The 27,824-nt window shown below is 32.4% G+C and overlaps 1 protein-coding gene across 1 annotated transcript; it reads right to left on the reverse strand.

Annotated features, from left to right (window-relative positions):
- Window positions 1-1,782: 1,782 nt before the first annotated feature.
- LOC149374419 (uncharacterized) lies at window positions 1,783-27,796 on the reverse strand. The gene is made up of 3 exons (XM_089593706.1): window positions 27,631-27,796; window positions 2,712-3,092; window positions 1,783-2,615 (listed from the first exon to the last, which is right to left on the reverse strand). The coding sequence occupies exons 1-3, from the start codon at window positions 27,794-27,796 to the stop codon at window positions 1,783-1,785; spliced, it is 1,380 nt and encodes a 459-aa protein (XP_089449832.1).
- Between the last annotated feature and the right edge of the window lie 28 nt (window positions 27,797-27,824).

The following is a 27,824-nucleotide window of genomic DNA, read 5'->3' on the forward strand; positions in this document are numbered from 1 at the left end:
GCTAAGAGTAAGCTGAGTTTCTCCGTGTAGAGTTTGCCGATGAGCCTGAACGATAACCAAACTGGTAAATTGAGCTTAACAAGGGAGTAGGGCAGGATGTTTTGCATCAGGTATGAGCTTGGCATTCATGAGTCTGCCTCCCACATGCAGTATGCCAGCATTATTAGTAACGCCATCAACCAGTGGAAAACATGGCCCTTTGGGAGAAAGCCTGATTTGAGCATCTTGATTTCCTCCCTGAAACATTCCTGTTGAGTTAATCTGATGAGTAAGAGCTTAGCTTAAGTGATGAGTTCAGCAGTGACAGATACGGATGATTCCCGGTGTGTCAGTAAGGCTTTGAACTTGGCACAAGCAAGTAAGAGGGTGGCTGTGATACGATAGAGTTTGTGCAATGTGAAGCTGGACTGAGTGAGCCTGAGTAGGAACTCCGAGTCCGAGACTGATGACACCAATGCTGACACCTGACGCGCCTCTGTCTCATCCTCCACCTCGACATCACTCGGCTGCAGAGGCCAACCATCCTGGAGTTGTATAATCTACTCTGGTCCATGCCATCAGAGCCTATGCTCAATCAATTGTGAAGTGAGAATCCCTCTAGAATCACAGTCAGTTTGATTCTCCTCTTCAGGGACATGTCTCCAATGTGCTGCAGGGACCAGATCCTGAATTGCTGCAACTCGATTCCTGATTAAATCCTTCCACTTATTTGGATGAGAAGAAATCCAATAGAGTGTGACTGAAGAATCTGTTCATAAGTGAATGTTGCTGATATTAAGTGTGAGTTGGTCGGTGACATACTTAGTTAGTTTAGCTAGGATGAGAGCTGATGTCAAGTTCAACCTTGGTGTTGACATACTCTTCAGTGGTGATACTTTCGTCTTACAGCAGACGAATGAGCTTGACGTGGCTGAGTCTGACTTTATTACAAGGTAAATTACAGCACCCATAGCATCCTGGGACGCATCAACAAAGCTATGGAGTTTCACTGCAGAAGAAGGATGTGCTCCAAGCCATCTAGGAACCGTCACTTCGGAGAGTTTGGCTAGATCATCTCGTATTTGTAGCCACCTCTGAGCGAGAGCATCTAGTATGGGCGTATCCCATGTAATTTTGAGTAGCCACAATTCCTAAATGATGAGTTTGACTGCAACAATCACTGAAGCAACTATTCCAAGAGGATCGAAGATTTAAGATATTTCTAAAAGATTTGCTCTCTTCGTTGGAGTTTGACTGAGAGGCTTGAGTGTGCACTGAATGGTGAGATTGTCTGAAAGTGGTTTCCAAACTATTACGAGTACTTTAGCATCACAGTCATCAAGAGAGAGTGCTGATTCTTCACTGGAGTTTGAGTAACTGAATTCTGGCGAATTTGAGTGCCACTTAGCCAGGGGCAATCCGCCTGCCATGCACAGCTCCTTGAGTTAGAGGGCCTGCTCGTTCAACTTATCTTGAGTCTCTGCTCCTCCAAAAATGTCGTCCATATATCTGCCACTGGTGGATTCGCTGAAGATCCCAATCGTCTGGATGAACCTTGATACATCTTGGAGATGTCCGCATAGAAAGTCCATTTGAATGTGCTTAACTAGAAGAGTATATCTGTTATGTTGGCAGTAGATTAGGTCCCGTGTGAGTTATCCTGTTGAGTAAATGTCCAGAAGAAGTAAGGGCTGATCCATTGAAAATCACCCTGATTTTGGCATTGTCTCCATCTTTCTTCAATACGCCGTGATGAGGCAGATAAAAATGAGGCTTGATGTTGAGCTCATTTGCAGGCACCGGTTACATATGGCCAAGACTCAAATATTCAGTCATAAAATCTGTGTAGAGCTTGTCGTACTTATCGTCTGTTCTGAGCCTGGCCACTGTGCGATCGAGGTATTTACGAGCACGGTTGACTGAGTTGCCTAGCAGAGATGGAGATTGCTTCAGAGGAAGTTTCACCATGTATCTTCCGGTGCTATCCCGAGAGTGAGTTTGCACGAAGTGTTCCTCACACTCCTGTTCCTCTGGTGTAAGCTGCCAGCTTGACTTTGAAGGGACCTCTTCTTGAATCCAGAAGTTGATGAGTAATTCCTGAAGTTTATCTTCTATTTTTGAAACGATATGGTGAGTGTGACGAGTAATCTTTGTAACCGGCTGGTTAACGCAACCTGATAAAATCCAACCAAGCAGTGTACGTTGAGCGATAGGTTCTGATAAAGAATCTCTGACCAGATCTGAGGTGATTATAGCTGAATAGTAGTCAGTGCCAAGTAGCAAGTCTATGTCTCGTGGCAGATAGAAATGGGGGTCAGCTAACTTCAGAAACTCCGTATGCAACCACGATCTTGTCTTATATCGAAAAAATGGTAGTGGAGCTGTTACTCTAGGCAAGACGTGGAGCACCACATCGACGCTGGAGTCAGAATATAATGAAAACAGTCTGATTTCTACTTTACCAAGTGCTTTACTGACTATGTTGCCTCCAATGCCCAGGATACAGATGTTGGACTTCGTGCGCGTCAGCTGCAGATGCTTCACAGCATCTTCCGAAATACATGATATTTCTGAACCTTGATCGATCAGAAGCCTGAAATGATGATGTGCAGCTGGAGCACGTACCTGGGCAACTGCTGTTGGCAACAAGATAAATGAGTGATTAGATGTTTGGTTGGATGATGTGATTTTTTTTTAATTTGACTTGATGTTGACTCTGGGACGAGTATTACTAGATGTGGAGTTTCGACGATGAGTTTGTCTGATGACTGCGCTGATTACCTCTTCTTGATGTTGAGTCGGCTGAGACGCCAACCTGCTGATCGGTTGCAACAATCGAGCGCCGTGAATCATGGTATGGTGAGCCTTACAACAGGTCTGGTACCTCTTCGTGTTCATACACTTAGCAGCAGCATGGCAGCCCAAACAGTTAAAGCACAAAGGCTTTTCCTCTACAAACTGGTATCGTTGGTCAATGGAGAGGGCCGCGAATGCCAGACAGTGAGCAATAAAGTGTTGCTGGTTGAAGTACGTGCACGGAAACGCTGGTGAAGCCAGTCTATCATCCTGTGACCAAGCCCAACTCCCAACCCGATTCTGCTGAGCGTTGTTGCCTGGTTGAGTGTTGCCAAGCGGTTGAGTTTGACTTGTACGAGCGTGCTAAGCTTTGCTCGGTTTGAATTCAGTCTTACGAGATGTAAATGAGTTATCTTGACTTTTCCATCGCGCACTGCCACCGGATCACTCCCCAATCACCCCGATCTGGCTCGAAGGACCAAAAATGTTCGAGGCGTTTGCGTTAGCACACACTAGGCTCAGATAGGGTGATTGGGAAGACACAATAAAACACAATAAAATTAAACAGCATAAAATAACAACTTTTAGTGTCACTCAAAGGCCAAGAAAAAGCACAGTTAATAATCACAAAAAAAGTAAATGTCAAAATAATACAGAAGAAAAGAAGTAATGTCTATTGTCTTAAAGCAATGAACTATTCAAATATATAAAATCGAAGAATGTAGAAAGAAAAAAGTCAAGTTAAATAACACGATATGTAAACACACACTGGCCTTGAGCTCGCAAGAGAGTTTGAAAGTTACTTGAATAAATGTGAAAATGAAAGCACTGATATAATATAACTGATTGAAACATTGATTAACGAAAAACGATCTTCTGTAGAAATGCACAATTACTGTCTGTAGAAATACACAAGAGTTTTACTGAATCTTGCTGTTGATAATTACTGGTAGTTTGATGAGATTAACTATTTGAGCTGGTCTGCAGATTATGCAGTGTGCAACTTAAACAAAGCACTTAGTGCACTTCACTGCACAACTAAGTTTTGTCCACTGTATTGAGAGAGTTAATCAGAAGATTTGCATTAGCATTTAAGGTGATGTATGCACCTTTAAATGCTAAAGTTTGGCAACGCAAATTAAGAGAGTCTATTTTCGACGAGAGCTGAGTATAATCTGGCACTTACAGTATACAAAGCTTGCGGCGTGAATACGCACACACACACTTGCAGGGCACCAAGTCGACCAAGCGCCCACGCACAGAGCATTGAGCCGACAGAGACTTCAAGTGTACACACTGTACACTAAAGCTGGGCCTACTGTTGGTCGCTCTCATTTCCAACAATGTTAATGGTTCTAATGATGAAGATAAGGATAATAATGATTATCATGATGACCATAGTAATGACTATAACAATGACGTTAATGATGATGATTATGATGATGATGATAATCACAATGATGTTGATGATAATGACGATAGTTATAACATTTATGATGATGATAATAATGATAATCATGTTATTAATAAAAATAATGATGATTATGATGATTATGATGAATATGATAATGACGATAACGATGATAATTATAACTCTCATGATCTGGATAATGATAATTATGATTACGATTGCGATAAAAATGATAATAAAATTGCTTATGATGATGATGATAATAATGATGATGTTAATTATGATGATTATGATAATGATGGTGATGATGATGATAATGATGCTAATGTTGATTATGATGATAATGACAATGATGGTGATGATGATGATAATGATGCTGATGATGATGATGATGATAATGATGATGATGATAATGATGATGACGATGATAATGATGATATTATAATGATGATGATAGTAATGATAAAGATGATGAAGATGATGATGTTGATGATGATATTAATAATGATGATGATGCTTATGATGATTATGATGATGATTATGATGATGATGATGGTCTCGCCTATGATGTCGATAATGTTGACGACGATAGTGATAATTACGATGATCATGATGATAATAATGACTATGATAATGATAATGACCATGAAAATTTTTAATAAGATTACGATGATGATAATAATAATGTTGATGATAATGATGATGATGATGATAATAATGATAGTATTGATGATGATGATGATTATTTTGATTAAGATTACGGTGATGATGATAATAATGGTAATGATGATGATGATGATGAAAATAATGATAATGATGATAATGATACTGATAATAATATTGATTGTGATGATTTGTTAGTTACATTTTATATTAGTTAATCTTTGTCATTATTTCTGTGTTTCGCATTGTTTGATTTTTTGAAACGTTGAGATAGATAATATTAGTTACTTTTATCTCGATCATATTCAAGACAATGACAGTGGATGTTAAAATTGTTATGTTTATAGGTATAACGAAGATCAGGAAATTGATAATTATAATCATCTTATTTTTGTTAAGGCTAATGTCTGATTTGTAACAATCGCCAAGCAAACATGATGGAGATAATGATAATGGTAATTTTAGTATGGTAAATTATTGTTGTCGCTGTGATAAGTTTTTTAATTAAAGTTAATATTACAATTATACTGTTAGTAGTAATTTAATATTATAAATTAATCATTATCTAAACGATGTTATTTATGACATTGAAATTTTTTTCGATAATCCTGATAATAGCAGTTTATATAACATAGCAAAAATATCAAAAGTATTTTTAGTGGATTTTTATAGATAAGATGAGTATGCAGCAAAAAAGATAAAAAATAGGGCAGAGTATAGCTTTGTTTAACATTGAAGAAACTAACTCTGAATCTGTAGAGAAAATAAAAAACTTGTTAGTAGGCTCCGCAAGCTCTCAAGTTAGAAGAGATATTTAGGTTCTTAGATGCTACCAGTGTCTAGGGCTCAGTTTTATTGCCTGAAATTGTTACAAGAAATAACTGAGAAGGCTATGCTTCTAATGTCACAATTTTACAACTGCAAGAAACATTACAGAAAGTTAGTTAAACATTTATAGTATTAGAATATTTTTCCATCTCAACTGATGCTGCTAAACACTGAAAAGTCAGTGATAGCTCTTTGTCATTCAGAAAGGTATGAAAAAAGCTTGAAATGTGTGGCTTACAGAGAGCAAATAAAGTGTCAGAAAATAAAAGTGAAAAAACGTTTGCAAAATATAGTTTTGTTTACTATGTGAAGCCATTGGCAAAGAAAAGCAACGCAAGTTAATGTTTCTATGAGATGGCAAATGACTAGAAAAATAAAGAAAAAGGCATAATTACTATGGTGGTAACTCTTTAGAAAAGTTCACAATAATGGTAATTACTAAGTATCCCTAGCTTTAAGTTGAATTGCAAAAGCAGATGCCAATAAGAGTGATGCTGAAAAAAGCTTTTAACAGTTAAGTAAGTTTCCTGTCTGTATCGTTAAAAATATTATAGTCAGAAACATCACTTTTGGATGGACTGCAAGTCGTACACCGAAAAGGGGTTTGTTTTCTATTGTATCGTGTATAAAGGCATCCTAGAAAACCTTAGATAGAGAAAAAATAAATGTTGCTCATAATCAAAATACTAATAACAATTATGATCATCGTATTTATGATAAGAATAATGATTATAACTGTAAAGATATTATTAGTTATAATAATTATTATAAACTAAGCAACAATATTCATGTTGATGTTAATAATAATGATTATAATAATAAAAGTGAGAATAATAAAAATAATTACAATGATATAAGATAATAATAATCATAATAATAATCAAAAAATAGTTATGACAAAGATAGTAATGTTTTTTATGATTATATCAATAGCAAAAAAAAATGATTTCCAACAGTAATGACGACAATTATAAGAATAATAATGATAATCATGATATTTATAATAATAATGATTATAATAGTTGTAATAGTAAAATTTTTAATAATAATAATAATAATAACAATAAAAACAAAAGTCTTGAAAACGAAAATAAAAGTAATGATAATAAAAGTAATAATTATAACGCTAATCATAATAATAATTATTATTATGACAATGATGGTAATAACAATGGTAGTATAAATAAGAGTTATTTTGATAATGACAGGAATGATAAAGACAATTATGATAATAATAATGATGGCAATGATGATAATACTGTTTACAGGGATAATTATTAAAACGATAATAATGAGAATAATTACATTAAAAGTGATTATGATGGTAAAAATGACATCTCTTATGAGAATAATAATAATGATTATAGAAATAGTGCCAATATTAACGAAAATATTAATGGCAACAATTGTAATAATAAAAAAAATATTCATGGTGATAACGATGATAGTAATTGCAACGATGATAATGACAATAATAATGATGAACATGATGATAATGACATTAAGTTATGGTAGTCATGATATCAATAATGGCGATGTGAATGATATTAAAAAATAATCATGAAAATGGTAACCATGACGTTGATAATAATGACGTTGATATTTATAATTATAACGTATATTCTTCAACCCTTAGTTTTACTTTTCTGAAGTTCTTAAAAAGATTGTTGTGCTACGGTGGCTGGGAGAAAATAACGGGGTTGCTTTCACGATGAATCATATGTTTGTTAAAAAAGACGGCTGTTAAGTTCATGTTCAAAGAGTGATGTTCTCTTTCCTTACCTTGTTTTGTTAGCCTCAACATCAGTTGCCCTCTGTTTGCAATTAGTACTCCGTAATTTAAAGATATTTTATTTTAATTTCGTGACATTCCCGTGTTTAAGAAAGTTTATACACAATCTGTTGATAACTCAGAGAAAATGGCATTTTAAAGACACATGTTTGCTTGAAATTATGCTTGGCTAAATTTTGATTAAAAGAAAAATATTTCTACAATTGTACTAGAAAACGATTTTTAAATTTATTTTAAAGACAAATATCGATTTGAACAAAATGTTAATTTTATACCATAAGTCACAGAGATAAATAAATTTGTTAATGGCTTGCTCTGATCTTGCATCAAAGTTTCTCTTAAAATAAATGACCATTCATAGGAACTAATGTTAACGTTTTAACTCAAAAAGTACTAAGAGCGTTTTTTTTAAACTTAAATTTGAAAAAAAAAGGATTACTTCAAATTTATTTGAAAATTTGGGATAAGGCTTTCATGATTTTGAGAGAAGCTGTAGACATAGTAGATTTAAGGTGATCCATGGAATTTACACATTTATTTAGAAAGCAAATAATAGTTTGTAGAAATTATTGAAGAGGTTTATACTATAAAAAACTTTATCTTTTGAAAGAAAATTTTACGTATCATTACCAAAATGCGATACTAAAAAATGATATTACTGAAAGTTTAACTTATAAATCTTTCAGAGAAAGAAGACTTTTTATGAGAGAAAATTTGTAATTTCTAAGAAATACACTTTTTAGAAATAAAAAAAATCACACAAATTAAAAGTAGATATATAATTTATTGCACTGCTATCTAAGCTATGCATAAGTTGTGATATAGTAATATTTTCCCAGTTTAGTTTTGTAAGAAATAATTAATGTTGAAATTTTAATAAACCATAAGTGTTTGTACTGCTTAAAAAAGATATCATCTTTAAAATTTGATTCTTTACTGAACCAATTTTATTTTCGTAATTACTATGCATACGTCTTCGTATTTAACAAACTTTTATGACTAATAAGATTTTTAAGGTGTAAACAAGTTACTATATTTATTGATTTTTTTTTCTCAAGTTTTTGGTGTATTTTTGGTCACCAACGGTGACTCCCAAGATTACTATTATTTTTTAATATCTTGAGTTTGGACAAATATATGTTATTACATTTTGTCTTACAATTGTACGTTATTATTCAAAACACTATGATTTAAAGAATTAATAACTATTAAAAAAGTCAACGCAGCTCTGATTTAATACTTATTAAAATTTATGTGTCGTTATATTTATGAGTTTTCTAATTTATGCTGGCACTCTACAAAGAATACGCTTATTAACCCAGATTTCTACTGATTTATACTTGCTGCCTTTACAAGCTTTGAATGTTGTAAGTATCTATCTTTAAAGCACATACAGTCTGTATAAGTTAATTTTAATGTTTATGTATCACTTTACTTAATATTTTGTGTACTCGTTGTTAACTAGTATGAAATAAATCTTTTTGCTTCCTGGATGGTGTAGAAAAAAGATAGCTACATGCAATTGCGGAATCACTTACAGATAGAAATATTATCTTCTGCTAGCTATTGATAGCGTGTTTACGGCGTAAGGGTAGGCGGGGGGAAAAATAATGATACAAATTTATATATAGATAAAATAACGGACAAATTAACCAAATTTTCTCTTATTTTAGGCGAGGCAACAGGAAGATCATGGAAATCTCAGAATATTTAGTGGAAGGATGTTGAGAATGGAAAAAAAGTAGCATGTGTCGCTTATATTTTTATGGTGGTGAGGGCTAAGATAGCAGAGGGTCACAAAAACAGAGAGTCTTAATGAATTAAAACAATGACAAAATTATAAAAATTTCATCGTATTTCGAGAGGTTCACAGGGGATTGTAGGGGCTAATGTTGGGCGCTTAAGAAATTGAGGAGGATGCTGTAGGAGTACCAGTGGGTTTGACAAACTTAAATGATAATTTTATTAAGTTGAAATCTTATTGCTAGTAATTAAATTTTTCTTCACTTAGAGGACGAGTTTTAGTGATATTGAAGCAAGTGGAGCAGAATTAGAGTGGCATGGAAAATAGTGTGGTAAGCTCTGCCCTTACAACTATATAATATAGAGAGATATATTGATAAATATGTCAGTCAGGCTTTGCCATCTGTGCACTTTATATCGAAACTTTTCTCTAAAAGATTGTGCTGTTAGTATAGTGTTTTTTTAATCAGTATTGTAGTTGTACTTCATTTAGGTTGAGAAAGTTACATAATTTGTTGATCTGTCAAAAAAACTTTGGTTCAGTTTTTGTAAAAAGGAAGGTATGACCAGGACTGATTTTTTAAAATTGAGTTTAAGTGCCAGGGGCCTTGTGCTTCAAAATAGAAGTCTATTTTTTTTATGCCAATGGACATTACTAATGTTAATGCTACTTAATTGTATGTCGTACAGTTATAAAATTGAGTACTGTCTGTCGATTATATGTATCGTATAATCAAATGCACATATAACTTTATTATATGTATCATTATATATTATTACTTATTTGAACACACACTTTTATATTTGAGAACAAAAAATGTGGTTATAAGGTCTTAATCAAGTAACGCGGAAGTACAACGAAGCAAGCCTGTAAAAGCTAATAAAGCCTCGGTGATCGCGCTAGAAACAGGGGGTCTACTTTTTTATTAAAGTAACTTCAGAGTCTGTAGTTGCTGTTAACGGTGCTGTAGCGTCATCTGCTGCTACAAAGGTTCTTTAATTGCAGCTTTTCTGAGCTAGGTTTTTTTGTGCAGTCTCCACGCATACTCGTAGCCATCAGCACATAATTTATATATTATGTCTGTATATCAGCTAATTCTTACAGTGGTTTTCTGTCTTTATGTGCCCATGCTCATTACCAAAAAGCAAAGCCAATCGTGTTGCTGGTAGGTACTGACCAAAGGTTTGACCTTGGCCTTTTCTCAACATTGTGATTTAGCTGAAAAGTTTAGCCTTTCTTACTAAGTCAAAAAATGGGGTAAAGGAAAGTACTGCGGTGAGTGTGAGCCAACTTTTAAAAGTGACTTTAACAATGAGATTATTAAGATACTTATTACAATCGCTTAAATAATATAATAGCAATGAAAATAGGTGACTTCTGTTGATTGTATAATTATATTTAATACAGATATTGTTTCACAGATCTTATTTGAAAAAAAGACGTACAGAAGAATTTTTGCAGCTTAAGACACCTAGACAGTAAGTAGCACTGACTTCAAACCCTTTGCTATTCATTCTCTTAAAATAAATTATTGTATTGCAATTTTATAGTTTGTTTCAATGCCAATTTTTGATGGATTTACTATCATCCAAGTTAAAAATGGTGTCAATAATGAAAAGCTTTTGGCCCAATCTGATTAAAGCACTGTAGAAAAAAATGCAATTCTGGTCGTCTACCAAATTATCGAAAAAAAATATAAGCTACCAAGTATTCCATATAGCAGGAGGTAACTAAATTAGTTCTTTGATTTAAGTACTGGATATAAACTGTACATTTTTTTAATAAGCGTAACTGAAAAAGTATGCAAAATGATAATGAATATTCTGTTAAGTACTGCATCCATGACCTTTGTACGATCTCATTCGTAGAATAGTATGGGAAAAGATCTGTATGCTATTTTGTCGTAGAGGTGATACTAGTGATCGATAAGAAAATATAACATATCTTCAAGACCGTCAAAATATTGTATATCTGACAGATACAAAGTAACTATTAAGCAAATGTTATTTTTTTACGACTATAAGTATTTTTTTATTCAAGAAACAATCATTCTGAAATAAAAAATGATTAGCGCTTAACATGAAATTTGAGCAGAGTGCTTAAAATATTTCATGTTAAAGTAACAGATTACTTCATTTATAAATTTCTTAACATGCAGTGTCCATAGTTATTTTAACGCGTTTTTTAACTAAAATTTCATTACAGTTATGTAACAAGCATAAAATTTATAATTTTTGAAAAATACTTGTATGCTCAAATTGACCGATCAGGCCAGTGAAACTTTGAACACAATGAAAAAAAAAAATGAATAATTACACTCGTTTGTGCACTTATTTTAACAATCATCTTGAAAGGATCACCTAGTTCCTACAATAAAGTATAACAAAAGAAAGCGTTGTTATTCACGTAACAATTAATTAGTAGTTTAAGAAACTTTTCATTTTAAAATATCACCTATGAACTGTCGCTTCTTTTGACTATAATAATGAGACTCAATGCCTCCATGTCCTATTAAATGATTCCCGTTTCGATACAAGTATTAAAATTAACTATTTTGACAATTGTTTCTCATTTTAAAAGTTCAAATTTTGTTTGGAATGTTTTCTAGCACATACCCACATGCCAATTATTCAAACATTAGCGTTTATAGTGATGTAGTAAAAAAGAAAACAAGCATGTGGAGATGATTATAGAAATAAGTAAGAAGATGAGTACACAACGTTAATTGTTTATTTTTTCAACTCAAATTGATTGTCTAGTGTTTTTTGTTAATTTACAGATTTTTACTAAAATTTTAAGAGTACATCATTATCTGTTGATAATTGCTCCAGATCGTTCAAAAACAAATTTATAAGTCATAGTATCAACAATGGCTGTTTAAAAAATATAAAAGAACAAAATACGTCTGTCTATATACTTATCTTTACTACGACATTCTACAAATAGTTCTCAGTTAGTATGTGATTATTAGTAATCCATTAATTCTTTAATGAAAAAAAAATCATTTATATAAATATTACGTAAGAATAAAATGAGTATGAACTAAAGCTTACTACCCAAGACTAATCGATGAATAACATAAAATTTTAAACGATAACTAAACAAATTTTCAGGTGAGCAAGCACTGCCCATAAGAATCGTAAATTCTTTCTGGCTTTTTTTTTATTATAAATGAACTAATTTTCAGGTAAGTATTTGAGCTATAAGTAGTGTAACTATTTATGGCTTTTTTCGAATAAATAAATAAATAGTTGGGCAAGTAAGTGCCCACTGTAGCCTAACTATTCGTTAGTTTTTTATAATTCATAAGAGAATTCTTGGACAAACCAGTGCTAGCGATAATCAGCCTAACTATTTATTAATTGTCGTAATTAATGAAAAAACTGTTGGGTGAGAAAGCCTTCGGAATAAGTATTTCGGATGGATATGAATTATTCATAAGAAATAAATTATTTATTCAGCGATCAAGTGCTGGTCATAAATAGCCTAGACTTTAGTGCGTCTTTTGTTGCAAATTATTAAATTATTTAACGAACCACTATGCGTAAGTAGCTTTGCCATTTATTAGTTTTTTTCTAACAAATAAATAAATCAATCATGGCGGAAGCAGGCATCAGCTATGCGTAGCTAATGAAAATGGATATTTAAACTATGCATAAGTATTTTCTAATTAAAAAATTATTTGTTGGATTAGCAAAGGCCAGAAATAAAATGCCTATCTACATATTAGTCCTTCTAACGCACAAATACACCGTTAGTCGAATAGGCACCGTGGAAAAGCATCTTGGCTATATATAAGTTTTTTTGTAACGATCAAATGATTTATTGGTTTAGCCAGTGCCAGATAAAGGTATTTTAGATATTTATTAGTTTTTTGTCATAAATAATTTTTTAAATGAAAAAAAGCAAGCTGTTAGTAGCAAACCTATTTATTGATTTTTTTTTTAACAAACAAATAATTTTTTGAGTGAGCAAACTTTGGTGGTACGTAGGTCATTTGTTAGTTTTTTAAAATAAATAAATCAATTGTTGATTATACAAGTAACAGCTTTGTGTAGTCGAGATATTCAGTAGTTTTTGATGGTAAATAAGCAATTTGGCGGACAAGCAAGCCCTAGGGATAAGTATTCATACTATGTATGAGTATTTTTTCGTAAATAAATAAATTGTTGGACAAGCAAATGCTGGCACTTAGTATCCTAGCAATTGATTGATTTTTTGAAATAAATAAATGAACTATTAGGCAATCAATTTTTGCTGATAACTAATTTGAATATTCTTTGTTATTTTTATTAATCAATAAATTGGTGGTTAAGCAAGATCTATCAATTTGTAGCCAAACTATTCATCAGTTTTTGTAACAAACCAATTTGTTGCAACAAGGATTCTGGTTAAAAATTCATGAATTGTTTCTGAGTAATGCATAACAACTTATTTGGGCCTTTTTTTCTTGTACATTTTCTGATATAAATAGGAGCAAAAAGAACTGATAATATTACAAATTTTACGTGGCTATAAAGATGAGCATTGTATTTACTTACCTGTATTAGTATGTGTTTAAAATTTTAATATTCTTGTAGCTTTTTCTGCAGCAATAATTGGTTGTAGTGAATATTCAAGTTACATTTGCGTACTTTTGCCTTAATGATGTTTCGATAAGTAAACTAAAAGGAGATTTGCAAATCCTCACTTCCTTTGTGGAATGTTATATTTTGGCTTCCTTAAAAATAGTGATAACAAAATTACTGGAAAATTATCTTAACTAAAAATTCTTTTCTATTTTTTTATTTATATAGCGATAAAGCAGTCTAATAGTACAAATAAAAAACTGTTAACTGGATTTATATGCACATCTTTTTATTTTTGGGATTTGGTGGTGAAAGACTATCTTAATGGATATGTCAAATTTACAAAATAATAATAAATTTTAAAATGCTGCAAAAATTTTAAAGAGAGAAAGGACAACAAATAGCTGCTGGTGTGTTAAAATAGATAAAACAACTAGTTTTTCATACAGTAAAGCAATTTTTCATGGAAGTCTCATACATGTAACGAACGCTTCATTTTTTTATTATATTCTAAATGATTCTAGCTACTCATGGTATTTAAAACCAAACATAACATACACTTTATTGAAAACGATTTGTATTTATATAATTGGTTATAACATGCTTAAGAGTTCATACTGTTAGCTGGATTTCATGAAGTTCTAATGGTTACAACATTATGTTTTTATATCTTTTTCATATTCAATAAAAAATATTTCACTTTTCTTTTTTTTTTGACTTGATGCACAAAAAGTTTGCATCCACAAAGAATTAAGTTCAACAGCAATACCTTTACTAGTAATAAAGCCATCGTCACCAACTTGACTATTAAAAATTTTTATTGAGCCCAATGTTGCAAAGTTTGGCCCACGTAAGTTAAGAAAATCAAGTATACGGGTAGTAGTGAATTGTCCTGTACTATAAGGTGAAAGACAAATTTTCACTCTTTACCGTCTTTCTTCAAAGATTGCCATCGCATCTTAATGCTTGATCTTTTCTATAACTTTAAATCAGCTAACATCAAGTTAACAATAATAAAAAAATTTAAGCAACTTATTACCTGTGCTGGCATGCTTAAGAGTTACTGTGAAAGTACAGAATTAAAAATTTGTTAGAAAACTCATCACCAGCACTTGCGTACTAAAAAAATTTATGTATTTACAACTTAAAAAAAAAAATATATTTGGATGGCATAGCTACACATAGCTGAAACTTGGTCACCTACTAATGTATTTACTAAATTGAAAAAATAAAGAATAGCTGGGATACTGATTGCTAATGCATGCTCATTCGACAAACAAAATATTTATTTAAAAGTGCCAATAAAGAGCTAGAGCACTGATCCCTGGTAATTGTTCGCTCAAAAATGTATTGATTTACTGAAAAAAACTAATAAATAGTTAAAATACTCATCGTCCAAACTTGATTTTCTAATTATTTCCTTATGTCTTATGAAAAACTTATATATAGTTATAACATTCATTGCCAGTGCTTTCTTGCCCAATAGTTATTTTATTTCTTAACAAAAACTGATTCATAGTTTAGCTACTTATAGCTGACATTTGCTCTCGTAAAAGTTTATTTATTCATCGCAGAAAAATAATAAATAGTTGAAATACTTGCTGGGAGTGTTGGCTTGCCTAGTAATCTACTAATTAAAAAAAATGAGAAAATGGCTTATCTAATTATCTATAGCACTTGCTCGCTCGTATATTTATTTATTTATTAGAAAAAAAAAGTTGGGATACTCGTTGCTGGTACTTGCTTACCCACGTAGAAGTTTAATTATTATAGAAAAACTAGTTAGAATTTAGGCTTCTGATAGCCAGAGCTTGCTTGCTGAAAATAATTATAATGATTTATTAGAATGGCATCTTGCCTTCAGATTAGCTTTGTTTAGTTTACCTCAAACAAATCTCACCTTATGCTCGCATACTATTAATTTAATATTTATTTTATGTTTAATCAAAGAATCAATGAATTATTAATAATTGCATCCTTAGTGATTATTCTGTGGAATGTTGGTATTGTAGGCAAATATTTATACCGATACATCATGTTTTTTTTTTAACTAGCCATTGTTGACACTATTATTATGTTCAACATTTTTTTTCAAGGTTTCGTGTCATTATCAACCGATAATGATACACTGCGAGGATTTAAGACAGAAGTTAAAGAAAACTTAACTAACAAGTTCAAGTGCATAAATAAACAGTAAAAGTATGTATTTATTCTTTGACATATCTTTATATTTATCTCTACATGCTTGATATTCTCTTTAACACATTACTATAAACACTATTGCTTGAATAATAAACAGGTAAAATGCTGCTTGAAAACATTTGTGAACAAATTTGAGCTCTTAAAATAAGTAATAACCATTGTAACCTTATTTATGTGCTCTGATTTAGGTTGAATCATACAGTGTATAAGATCAAGGTGCTAAAAGTTATGGCACTTATGCTATCACTGCTACTGTTAGTAGTGGTGCTGCTGCTTTTAGTGATTACCCTGCTGCTGTTGCTGCTAATGGTAAAAAATTATTCTTATCTGCAGTTAACATAAAAGCTTAAGAATTTTGCAGCTTCTTTTTATCACTTTTAATGTCGCTACTGTTATTAATAGTTCAGCTTGCTTCGCTGAATTTTGTGGTCTGAGATCTATATGTATTATCTTGAAATCTTTAAACCACTTATTTTTCAGGTATATTAGCGAATAAAGTAATAGATCATTGGGAACTGACTCCGGTGCTTCCACCAATGGCAGTTCTGTTAACAGTTAATAAGCATATGTTGGAAATAAGTGAAATGAATGACAGTTAGAGAAAAAATGAGTTTTACAACAGATAAGGCAAAAATTAAGAGCGATTTTCAAAGGTCTTCTATAAATACCTTTACCATAATGAATTAAGGTGTATTCTTATCACTAAATGAAGAAATTTTGTTTAAAAATTGTAGATAGTACAACAGTTTACTTATCAATGCACCTGTTGTCCAGATTTCTTAAAATATATAAATATATATTTTTTATATCGTTATATTTAAGTTATATTAAACATTAAATATTTACAAAGGAGCAAGTGAAACGAGTTTATAGATCAGATAAGATGTCATAAAATATATAGTTGAATAATGATCAAAAGAAAATTTTTTAACCACAAATACACATTATTAATGACCTTTTTACATTTTCTTTCGTTTTTTAATTTTTTTTTATTGAAACTTTTAATGTAATCAGAATTCGTAGTACATGAAGGCGCAATTTCACACGTAAAATATTGTTTTTATTTTTGCTATAAAGGAAAAATTCAACAAAAAATAGTTAAAAACTCACCATTTTCACGATAATAGCACTATCTTTCCCAAAGACTGGGATGACTCTGAAGTTCATGAGAGTAGTTGACAAGGTTTAATTGGTACTTATTCAATTTTTTTAAATCAATTTTCTTTCTTTCTAACATTGCTTCCTCTATACTAGGTTTTAGTCAAATTTCGAAACTGTCAGTATTTTTTCAGACACAGACGCACGTGTGTGTGTGTGAGCGTGTGTTATATGACTGGCGCCGAAGGTGTGGCCAGGGCCCGCTTTTCCAGAGACGTTACAGGACCCGGCATGGCAGGTGATTTGAAGCATTAACGCAATAAGTGGCACGCAAAAAAATTTGTAAATAATAGCTCGAAATTTTGCACGTGATTTGAATTTAATTATCAACACTACCTGGTCAGTGAAGACCAATTTTAAACAAAATTTTAAATTTTTTAATTTCACTGACTTACGAGATTATATTATTACACATAAAAAATCATAATTAAAATGAAAGTGAAAGTGCTTAAGATTTCCAGATACAACCAATTACTTTTCACAACACAATTCACATAATGTGTATGCAAGCGCTTAAGGTTCATAATAGTTAAAATGCATTTTTTATACACGTTGTACAAAAGGGTTCAGCATTCAGAGTCTGATCGAAAGCATTCCAACAAAAGATTTCTGCTTTAACTTATTCTTAACTTTCGATAAAAAGTAAATGTTTCTTGCATGTACATAAGTGCTTAGTAGTCAAAGTTGAATACAGATTTAAAATTTCAATTTATCCAATACAGCACGTGTCATATGCACACGCAGGTGGTTAATGAACGAGGCAGATCATTTTCTTCTGTTGGTAGTAGATAACCTATCACACATTTTGAGAGGCAGGTTAATTTTTAAGTCAGAGATAACAAAATTTTTTCAAAGTTTTTTTAAATGAAGAGTTTGGAAAACTTTTAGTATGCTACAGTGATGCCTCAGTCTCTTAATACTTTATTTACTGGCACTAAAGGACTATGCGCTGCACTGCTTATCAAATAGAAGTGATCAGCATCCTGACTTGACTGTTAAGTAAAATATGCTTTTCCGAGGACAAAAAATCCAGAGTCACATACGAACCAAAGTATGAGCTACGTTAACGCAACAGATGTCTAGATAAAAGAATTCACCGTAATGAGCACTAAGCGCTTAACCGCAATAGTTGATAAATGCAAAGATTAAAAACAATTTCCATCTAATAATTAAGGGAAAATAAGCATTTTTAGGTGTAATTTTTTGCAAAGTAGTTGTGAATCAAAAAAAATTTTATATTTAACAACACAATTATAAAATAAACTTGTGAATATTTTTTTTCTATAGATAACACCCGACGATTTCAGCAAATCACATCTTGATTCCTCTCAAATCATTAAGGTTATAAACAGTTAAAATTCTGACTTAAAATTTTTTTAATAGACTGTCAATATAAGGTAAAAGTACGTATTATGGATACAAATTTCGATTGTTACGTATCATCGACCAATATTAAATAAAAAAATAGTCATATGTCCATAATTTTTGGTTTTAATAGAAGCGCTATGCTCTTCTGAACAAATTGACATTTTTGAAATGAAATTTGAATGTAAAAAAATAATTTTATAAGCAAATATTGACACGATCAAAATGTTCATAACTATGGAATAGCTAAAAAGTTGTGTCCATATTTATGAGACACAAGTCCCAATTCTGAAATTTACATGTTAATTAAATGGGCTCGTGCGTTTCATAAATAGGAACATCACATATTGCAGGTTATGTTTCAAACTGTCCGTATTATGAAAACCGGATTCGTAATAATGTATTTTTCAATATAATAATGTTTGAAATTGTTTACTATTTTTGTTAATTTGATACGGTAGTATTATAGAGATTCTTTAGTATATTTTATTTTTATTATTAGAATTTTCATGATTATTTAATCTTGAGTTTTCATAATATGGGGACGTTTCATATTACGTACTTTTACCTTACAGTACGTGTTTGATCCTAAAACTCTTTCATGATAGGTACAGCATCTCGCAAAGTCGACTATTGTTGAGCCGTCATTTTCGACTACGTAAATGTAAAATTGGTAAGTTTACGTCACATTATACAGATTCTTCTATGTATCACGTATCGTGATAAGACTCTTAATGCATTTTTGAAAGACTATATAACACTTTGCTTGAATAAAATTAAACGCACTCACCGCACTTTAAGGCCTTATAAATATTGTTATTTCCTGATATTTTAAAAATTTATTCGTACTTTTTATAACACTTTTTTACAATGTTCAGTCTATGTACATTATTATAACCTAAATAACTCACACTTTACGTACTTTTCTTTCCAAACACAACTTTTCAAGATATCAAAGAAAAGCCGAGATAAAAGATTTTGGTTTAAAACTATAATTTCTCATTCCACTTCATGCCAAGACTTTCGGATGTTATCACTTTACATTTATGTTTTTCTTGCCATTTTACACTTAATTTCGTAACGATGGAACAAATCTCGATAGTTGACTACGAATGCTTTGGCTATCACTATGTTTAAAATTATTTTATAAAATAGAAGACATGAGGATTTTTGAGCTTATATGTCAAGTTTTATTACAATATCCTACATTTTAAAAGAAAGTTAACAAATGCACTTAACACGTTAAACCTATCATCGCTTACAATATTTATTCTAGTCTGTATTGGTAAAAAATTTTAAAAAGGTATGATCCCAAAAATATATCATATTTGTCGATTGACTGAATCATCTCTTTATATACCAGCTAGTTGTCTGTATGTTGTAAGCTGCGACAGATGGCTTTATCTTATATTTTTTCAGAAGTACTAAAATACTAGTTGTTGCTTGAAATCCTACAAATTTACAACGTAGACGTTTCAGATAAAAATTGCTCTATTTGAAGCAAACCGAGAAAACTGCTCTTTAATGCTGGAGTGTAATAAAATAAGGCTTTATTCAGACAACTTTATTTGGAATTAATCAGAAAAAGATATATGATCAAGTATTAAGCTCATGATTGATATCTACTCTTTCAATAAGTTGGCTACAAAAATAATCGTAATTGGGTTGCACCATAGTACTATCTGCATACGTTTTGAATCTTTTGATTTCAGATTTTCAAAAGACAATTTGTAGAAGGAGTTATTTTAAACCTACATGCATGGACTCAAGTAAAAACTTATTTTGATACTATAAATAATTATTTTAATAATAATGATCGTAATAAAGTGAATCAGTTGCGAGCGGGTTAATTAAAGTTTATATTTACTTCATACTATGGGGCAAAATCTGTTAAATTAAATAAAAACTTCTCGAATGCCGAGAAAAGTTATTTCAAGTGACTAAAAGGAACATATTGTACAACAGTATTTATGCATAAGCATACTCTTTTAGGGGTCACACCAGTGGCTAAATGTATAAATAAATGAATTTGCCGTATTCAGTGTCTAACAATATTTGTTGATAAATGCAAAGATTGTATTGTAAAAGAGTTAACTTTATCAATTACAAAGCCTACGGTTGAAAAATCACGAAAGTTGAAAGCGTAGAACAAAAACTTAGAGAAAATTTGTATTACATACAAAAAAATGGTAAAGGAAATGCTTATTCTTCGATTGATAAGGTATTTTTCTATAATTATTTTGATATCGTGTTTTTAGATTTAACTACTTTTTGTTCAGAAATATTTGTCAAAGAAATTATAATTAAATTTTTTAAAAATAAAATTGACAAAAGTATAAATTCTCAAGTATTAAGAAATATTTCTACTGTAGTACTTTTTAAAATTCTGATGTTTATCAAATGTTAATTATTTAATAAGCAGCTACACCAGTGCAAGACTGAGAAGCAAAAATAATATGTATCTTGTACATCGAAAGCTAATATGGGTATTTTATGGTGGTTGTAAGTTTGAACAAATAAATGAATCTTCTGATACACTTTGCAAACAGAGTTTGTCTTTGTATAATAATTTTTTTATGTGTGAATCTAAAAATGTAATATGTATATAAACCGTGATTCGTCCTTTTTTTATTCACAGAAACCTTTAAAATCCGCCTAAACTCTTTCCACTCCATTATAATGAAAAAGTTATCATAAGGCTACAAAAAAAATTAATAACTATCCATCTTGTTACACGAACTTTTTTTGTTTTTTCTAACTTACAAAGTTACATTATTACACTTAAATAATGATAAATAAGATGAAAATAAAAGTTTTTAAAACTTCGAGATAAAACAAACCCATCTTTACCAATAAGATGGTTATCGAACCAAGAGTTGCATCTAAAGCATTCCAACTAAATATTTTTGCTTTGACCTACTTTAAGCCATCGATAAGAGTTCAATGTGTTCGTACGTTGCATATGAGAATTCAGCAGTCAAAGCTTAATACGGATTTAAAACTTTAATTTATCCAATACAGCACGTATCATATGCACACGCAGGTTGGTAATGAGCGAGGCAGATCATCTTCTGCTGTTAGTAGTAGATGATCTATCACAGTGTGAGGGACAGGTTAATTTCAAAGTCAAAAATAAGAAAAATTTTTTAAATTTTTCCGAATAAAAAGTTTAGAGAACTTCTAGTAAGCTATACTGATGACTTAGTCTCTTAACACTCACTAGTACTGAGGGGATATTCACTGCACAGCTTGTCAAGTAAAAGTGGTGAACATCCAAACTTGCATGCGAAGCAAAATATTCTTTTTTAAGAAAAAAAACAAAATGTATAGACTCGTATACGTAACTGGATAGGAGCTGTCATTTGTCAAGGCAAGCAGCGTAACTGGTGTCCCCTCCACGTGGTTTCCCCCTCCACATTTAATCCAGAACCGGCCTCCTACCTACTTTCGTAAAAGAGTTGTATACTTAATATGCCTCGCCAGTGACTCTAGTTTACAAAAAGTAAGAGGAAAAAAATTTATGTTCGTATACTGACTATCGTGAATTAAATAAGAGAAATATTTTTAAAAAACAACTGGTTCCTGAACCTCATAATCATGTAGTACGTGTATAAAAGTGTAGTAACTTTTAGAAGTTAGAAATCAATTTAGTCTTCTTGTCTATTTTTTACGAGATAAGGTTAAATATAAAACGGCTTTTGTCAGTCATTATGGTCACTGGTAGTAGAAATTTTTACCTTCTGGCTGAAAGTCAGCTCTGGCTTCATTTTAACAAATGCTTTTAAGTATAAGAAACAATGATTTCGATTTCTAAATTATATTCACGATGTTTAAATCCTTTCAAAAAAATATTGAGATCATTACAAACATATTCACAACATGCTGCAAGTTTAAAAGTGGTCCCTTACAATTATGTTCTAACAGTAATTTCGTACAAAAAAAGTTGCACTCTTAGACCAATTTATCATAATTTAAAAGCGATTGAAGATTTTCCTACGCTAAGAACGACAAAACGAATTAGACGATTTTTTAATTAAGTAAATTTTTATTTTATATACATTTCTAGGTCAGCATATTTTATAAGAACCCGTACTCGATCTTCTAAGAAAAAATTTTTATTTTATATGGTCTAATAAAGGTAAAAAAAGTTTTGAGAAAATAAAAAAATACCTGAGCGCATCACTAATATACCAATGTTAAATCTAAATAAGCCAATATATGCTGACACAAAACACAATTTGAGAGGAGTCGATACAACATCGAAACAACCTGAAGGAGACATATCTATTTAGTGGAAGTCTTATTTATTACAAAAACTTACTACATCTTAGTGAATAAAAAGAGCGATATGTATTAAATATTTAGCAATAAAAGAGGATATTTCATATTGACAAAATTATCTAATAGGTCGAAATTTTAAATTTATATGGATCATGAGCCTTTACTAAATTTAAATATGAAAAACTGCAAAGATACAGAGCTTTTACGTATATTAAACTATATTTTACAGTTCAAACTAGAAATTCAGTATAATTTGGGTAAAAATACTTAATAGGCTGATTTTCTTCTAAGAAATCTAGTTATATTTAAATGAATAAGGAGTGACATAACAAAAATAAAGATACTGAGTCTGGTCCCGCTGAAAAATACTCTTGATGTTGAAAAATATTTAATTTGGAAAAAGTATTTCACTATAAAAAATAACAGTACGTAAAAACCTTTAAGCGAAGAAGATAAGATATATTTAACAGAAAAATTTTTTATGACCACACGTAAAAACTGTATCACGTATGAGGGCCCATTGGTGTTGAAAAAGTGTTATGAACAATTGCACCTATCTCTTACGTTATTTGCAGAAATACACAAAAATTATTTCTAAGGCCTTTGTGACATGCATAGAAAATAAAATGAAACTTGATCATGTAAAAGCTCTATCATCACAGTTAGATTTAGCATTAGAAACATTTATTTTAGACAACGGTATACATCAATAAGAAAAGTATTTTATCAGAATTTTAGAAAGCAGCTTAAAAGGGATAGCATGAGATAAGCTCGGCACACGTTTATCTGTATTAAACTTTATAGACAAATATTTGTCAATCCTGTACAGAAGATTTGGCAATACAGGAGAAATCAACAGTTTATTGTCTTAACTTAAAGCAATAGTGCAGGGTAATAGAGAGTCAATTATGAATTATTGCGGACGCATTCCACAGCTTCGTAACGGCATTATATCACGCGAGGCAAGCCCTTATACGTACTGGATCGAGAAAGATGTGTCAAGAAAAACGTCAGATTAAGAGGCGTTAAGACACACAATTTATGGCTTTAGTACCTTGTACAGCTTAAACATAACGGTTTGTACGCCAAAATCATTAGAAAAAGTCATTTAAGGTTTTAAACGACTACTAGGTCTACCCTGATAGTTTGACTTTGAACTATATGTTTTCGAAAGTTTGTGTTAAAATTGTGATGGTATAGTGCTAACGAGTTTTAATTTTTCCAACCACATTAATTATATAATCAGTAACATTTTATAAAAATGATCTAAAGAAAATCGAAGCTGCAAAAAAATATCCATGGCCCGAAAACGTAAACAGAATCAAACCATTCCTAAGACTTTTTAGATATAACAAAAGATTCATTAAAGATCATACAATGATTGACGAGCCACTGTCTAAACTTCTAAAAGAAGGTACGGAATCAAAATCAAAAGAGCAGCAGGAGATTGCTTTTAATAAACTTATTACCTCATTATGTTGAGGACACGAACTTGCAGCACCAGATTTAGATAAGCCGTTTATAGAAGAAATAAATGTCTTTAATTACGTAAAAGGGGTGATAGTGAGTCAAGGAGAAATTGGGTGGATCAGGCCGTGCGAGTACGCCTCAAGTTGCCTTTGAGAGAGTCAAAGTCAAAGTTGAGAGTCGATCATTAGAAAAATTGTCTACAGGAGAGTTTTTCTGTCTTGTCGGGCCTTCTGTCACCTAGTTAAAACATTAACTTGGTCGATCGATACCGAATTTCGTAATAGAGTGTCCACGGGTAAGTTCAGCCATTCAGAGCAGTGAGTTATAGTGGGTAATTTAAATCACCACTTTTTTACTCTTGTATTAAGATTGGCAGTTTGGGACCCAACAAGCGGTTAATGGTCTGTTACGATGGAAAATTTTTTACAGTAGACGTAGGGGCAGTAAGTTTGCACCATGTGCAGGACAGCAAGTACTTCTTTGTCATTGGTGTCGTCACGCAATTCAGGACTTCTTAAGACTCATGAGGTGTATGCTATAGGCAGATCGCACTCTTTCCGACCTTACCAGAGAATACCTCCAACGGCATATCCCAAAGCATCTGTCGTTATTATAAATGGTTGATTAGGACCCGGGAACTAGAGGAGTGGAGCGGTGCACAAGGTCTCTTTGAGCTCTTGGAAGGCTCCTCCTTTCTTTTCAGTCTATTAGAAACTCTTATTGCTTTGTAGCAGTTTACTTAGAGGTTTTGCCTTTTAAGCGAAATCTTTGATGAATCTCCGGTAGTAATTAGAAAGTGCTAAAAACTGTACCACGTTTTTAAAATTTTTGGAGCCCGGGTAATATTTAACTGCCTCTATTTTTTTGGGATCTGGGTTGAGTCCCTTTTTGCTCAAGATGTACCCTAAGTAGGCAACCTCTTGTTGCATCAGATTGCACTGGCTCGGCTTGAGTTTCCACTTGGTGTCCCTTAGTATTTCCATCACTTAGTCAAAAAATTCTTCGTGTTCCTTGAGGGTTCTTGTGTAAATTACCATATTGTCCATACATACGAGTGCTCCCGTACCAAGTAAACCATCCAACGTGCGTGACATGGCCAACTAATATTCAACTGCCACATTTTGTAACACAAAGGGCATCCTTAAAAATTGATAGTGCCCATGAGGGGTAGAAAGGGCCATTTCATGCGTATCGTCCGGGTGTACGAGAATTTGGTGAAACCCGGATTTACAATCAATGACTGTATGATATTTGGAATTTTCTACTTGATTGGAAATGTTGGTTACATTGGGTAGGGGGAAACTCATAGGGATAGTCTTTTTATTCAATGGTCTGAAATCAAGCACTACTCGCTACTTAGGTGTTCTGTCAGTGCTTTTCTTGGGCATGATCCAAAGAGCAGTGTTGTAACCAGATTTAGATCGCTTAGCTGTGCCATTATCCACTACATCTGTTACTTGTCTTTTTACTTCGACTTTTAAAGCATGCGGTAGTCGATATTGTTTTGTAGGAACAAGTACTTCGTAGATAGATGGGCTATAATAGGTAGTGACATTAGTCGATATTATTATGTCGCAATTGAAGTGGAATCTCTCGCAGTGGCGTTGTAGTAACATCTCTGCTTTCTGTTTCTCTCTTTCTCTCAAGTTGCTAAAGTCTATCACCTTAAGTAACCTTTCTTGTTTGGTGGCCTGACTGTTGGTGTTCTAAGTACAGCGATGGTCATTGTCTGTCTGCCTGTATCGAATGTATAAAATAGATCTTTGCGGGGTTGTTGCTTGCTTAAGTGGGTATATCATATTCCTTGAATACTTTTTCTATAGAGTCTAGGTACGTGTATCTTTTCCCAAAGCTACAGAATTTGTTGGATGATTCGAGGCCATGAAGGGTTATTTTGGACTCGTCTAATCTTAAATCATCCGTATTATCTGCTGTAAGTACGTTAGTAGTATCGATTTCTTGTGGACTTAACTGATTGATTGCGTTATAGGCTCTAGAGTAAAGTGGTACTCTTTCTCCATTGATGGTTAATATTCAACTGCTAAAATTTGTCTATATCTTATTTTTGGTAAGAAGTCCAAGATATGTATCCCTTCTAACAGTAATTTGGTATTGTCGTGAACTAATTGGAGTCTGGTTTTGAGAGCTCCAAGATTCTTTGAGGTCTCACTGATTGCGCTCTTGCTGTTAGATTGAATGCTCTTAGTTAGCTTAGAACCTTGCTTATTTATTGTTGATTCCTTATCGACTATTCATTGTTGGATAATGCTCATTTTTTTCCCTGTTTCTATCAAAAATTGCTTCTTAGGTTCGTGTGTACTGAGATATCAAAATTCTTTGTGCCAGTCGCTGGTATTCACTAGGGATATGCGATTTAAACTTTTAGCAAGACTTTGTTTGAACCTGCTCACTGTTTAATTAATTTTTTTAAACAATTCTATTGATAATTCATTTCATATTTTGCTTCTGTCAAAAATTTAATCCCTAATGTTCCGTCGTGTGGTATTGCAAAGAGGTCTCTAATAACGGAAAAAGTAAACACATGGACACGAGTACATAAAGCGTTCTTTTTCCCTCAGACAGGATTGTTTCTCTTTCTATTTCTTGAAATTTCATGGTCTCGCTGCTGTCAATGACTACATTATAAGGGATGCTACTATATTTGAGCAGATTTTCTTGGGATCCTGAATCGATCATAAGTAAAACGGGGCTTCCTTCCAGTTTTCTATCTGTGTTTACTGTTTAATTTCAGAAATTTGTGAGCCAGAAGATTTGAGTGCCCTAGATCTTGGGGTAGTGCCTGAGTGAAACTCGGTACCCTGGCTTCCATGGCGTTTTCCTGCTTTTTTTGATCATTATATTGCCTTTCTGGCACTCCTGAATAACATGCCTAAAATTTTCACAGTATGCACAGGATTTGCGTTCATCTGTAGTATGGCATAATCGGTTGTAAGTTGTGCGATGTGAGTAAAGTGGAGCTTGCATTTGCATGCACGTGTTTTTGGTGTGCCCAGATCAGTTACAAAGCTGGCAAATAAGGTTATTGAGGTGACGTGACAGTTCAAGCTAAGATGGCCTTTTTTCCTACATATTTGAGAAAATGTTGGTGATTTTGCTGCTCTACTGCAGTCTCGAGCCGTGTGGCCAGATGCATTGCAGAATTGGCACCTTAACTGATTACGATTTTTGACGTTGTCACTTGGTCGATTGATATATTGGTGACAGTTGATAGCCCAATGCCCTGTTTTGACACACAGTTGGCATATCTGTCTTTGTTGGTATTTTTGCTCTGTATAGTTTGATCTGCAACAAATCTTTCATCTGGGTAGAGCAAAGGAGTAACATTAGATGGTTTCAGGGCTTGGGTTTTTACATAACTGGCAGATTAGTTGCAGAGTGTTTAATAGATCTACCATATCTTTCCATTTTTCATCTGGACTCGTGGTCATTCTGCTTTCGATTTTGGGTTTTAGGCCGTTCTTAAAGCAACCGATCGCGCCTTGCTCCAGGGATAAAATATAGTTACGTAGCACAGCCATGCTGTCCTTTAGTCGTCTGATCTCCAGA

Source organism: Copidosoma floridanum, unplaced genomic scaffold (genome assembly GCF_036245765.1).
Source record: "Copidosoma floridanum isolate Cflo_tuat_1 unplaced genomic scaffold, Cflo_Japanese_pri ptg000020l, whole genome shotgun sequence".
NCBI classification, from domain to species: Eukaryota; Metazoa; Arthropoda; class Insecta; order Hymenoptera; family Encyrtidae; genus Copidosoma; species Copidosoma floridanum.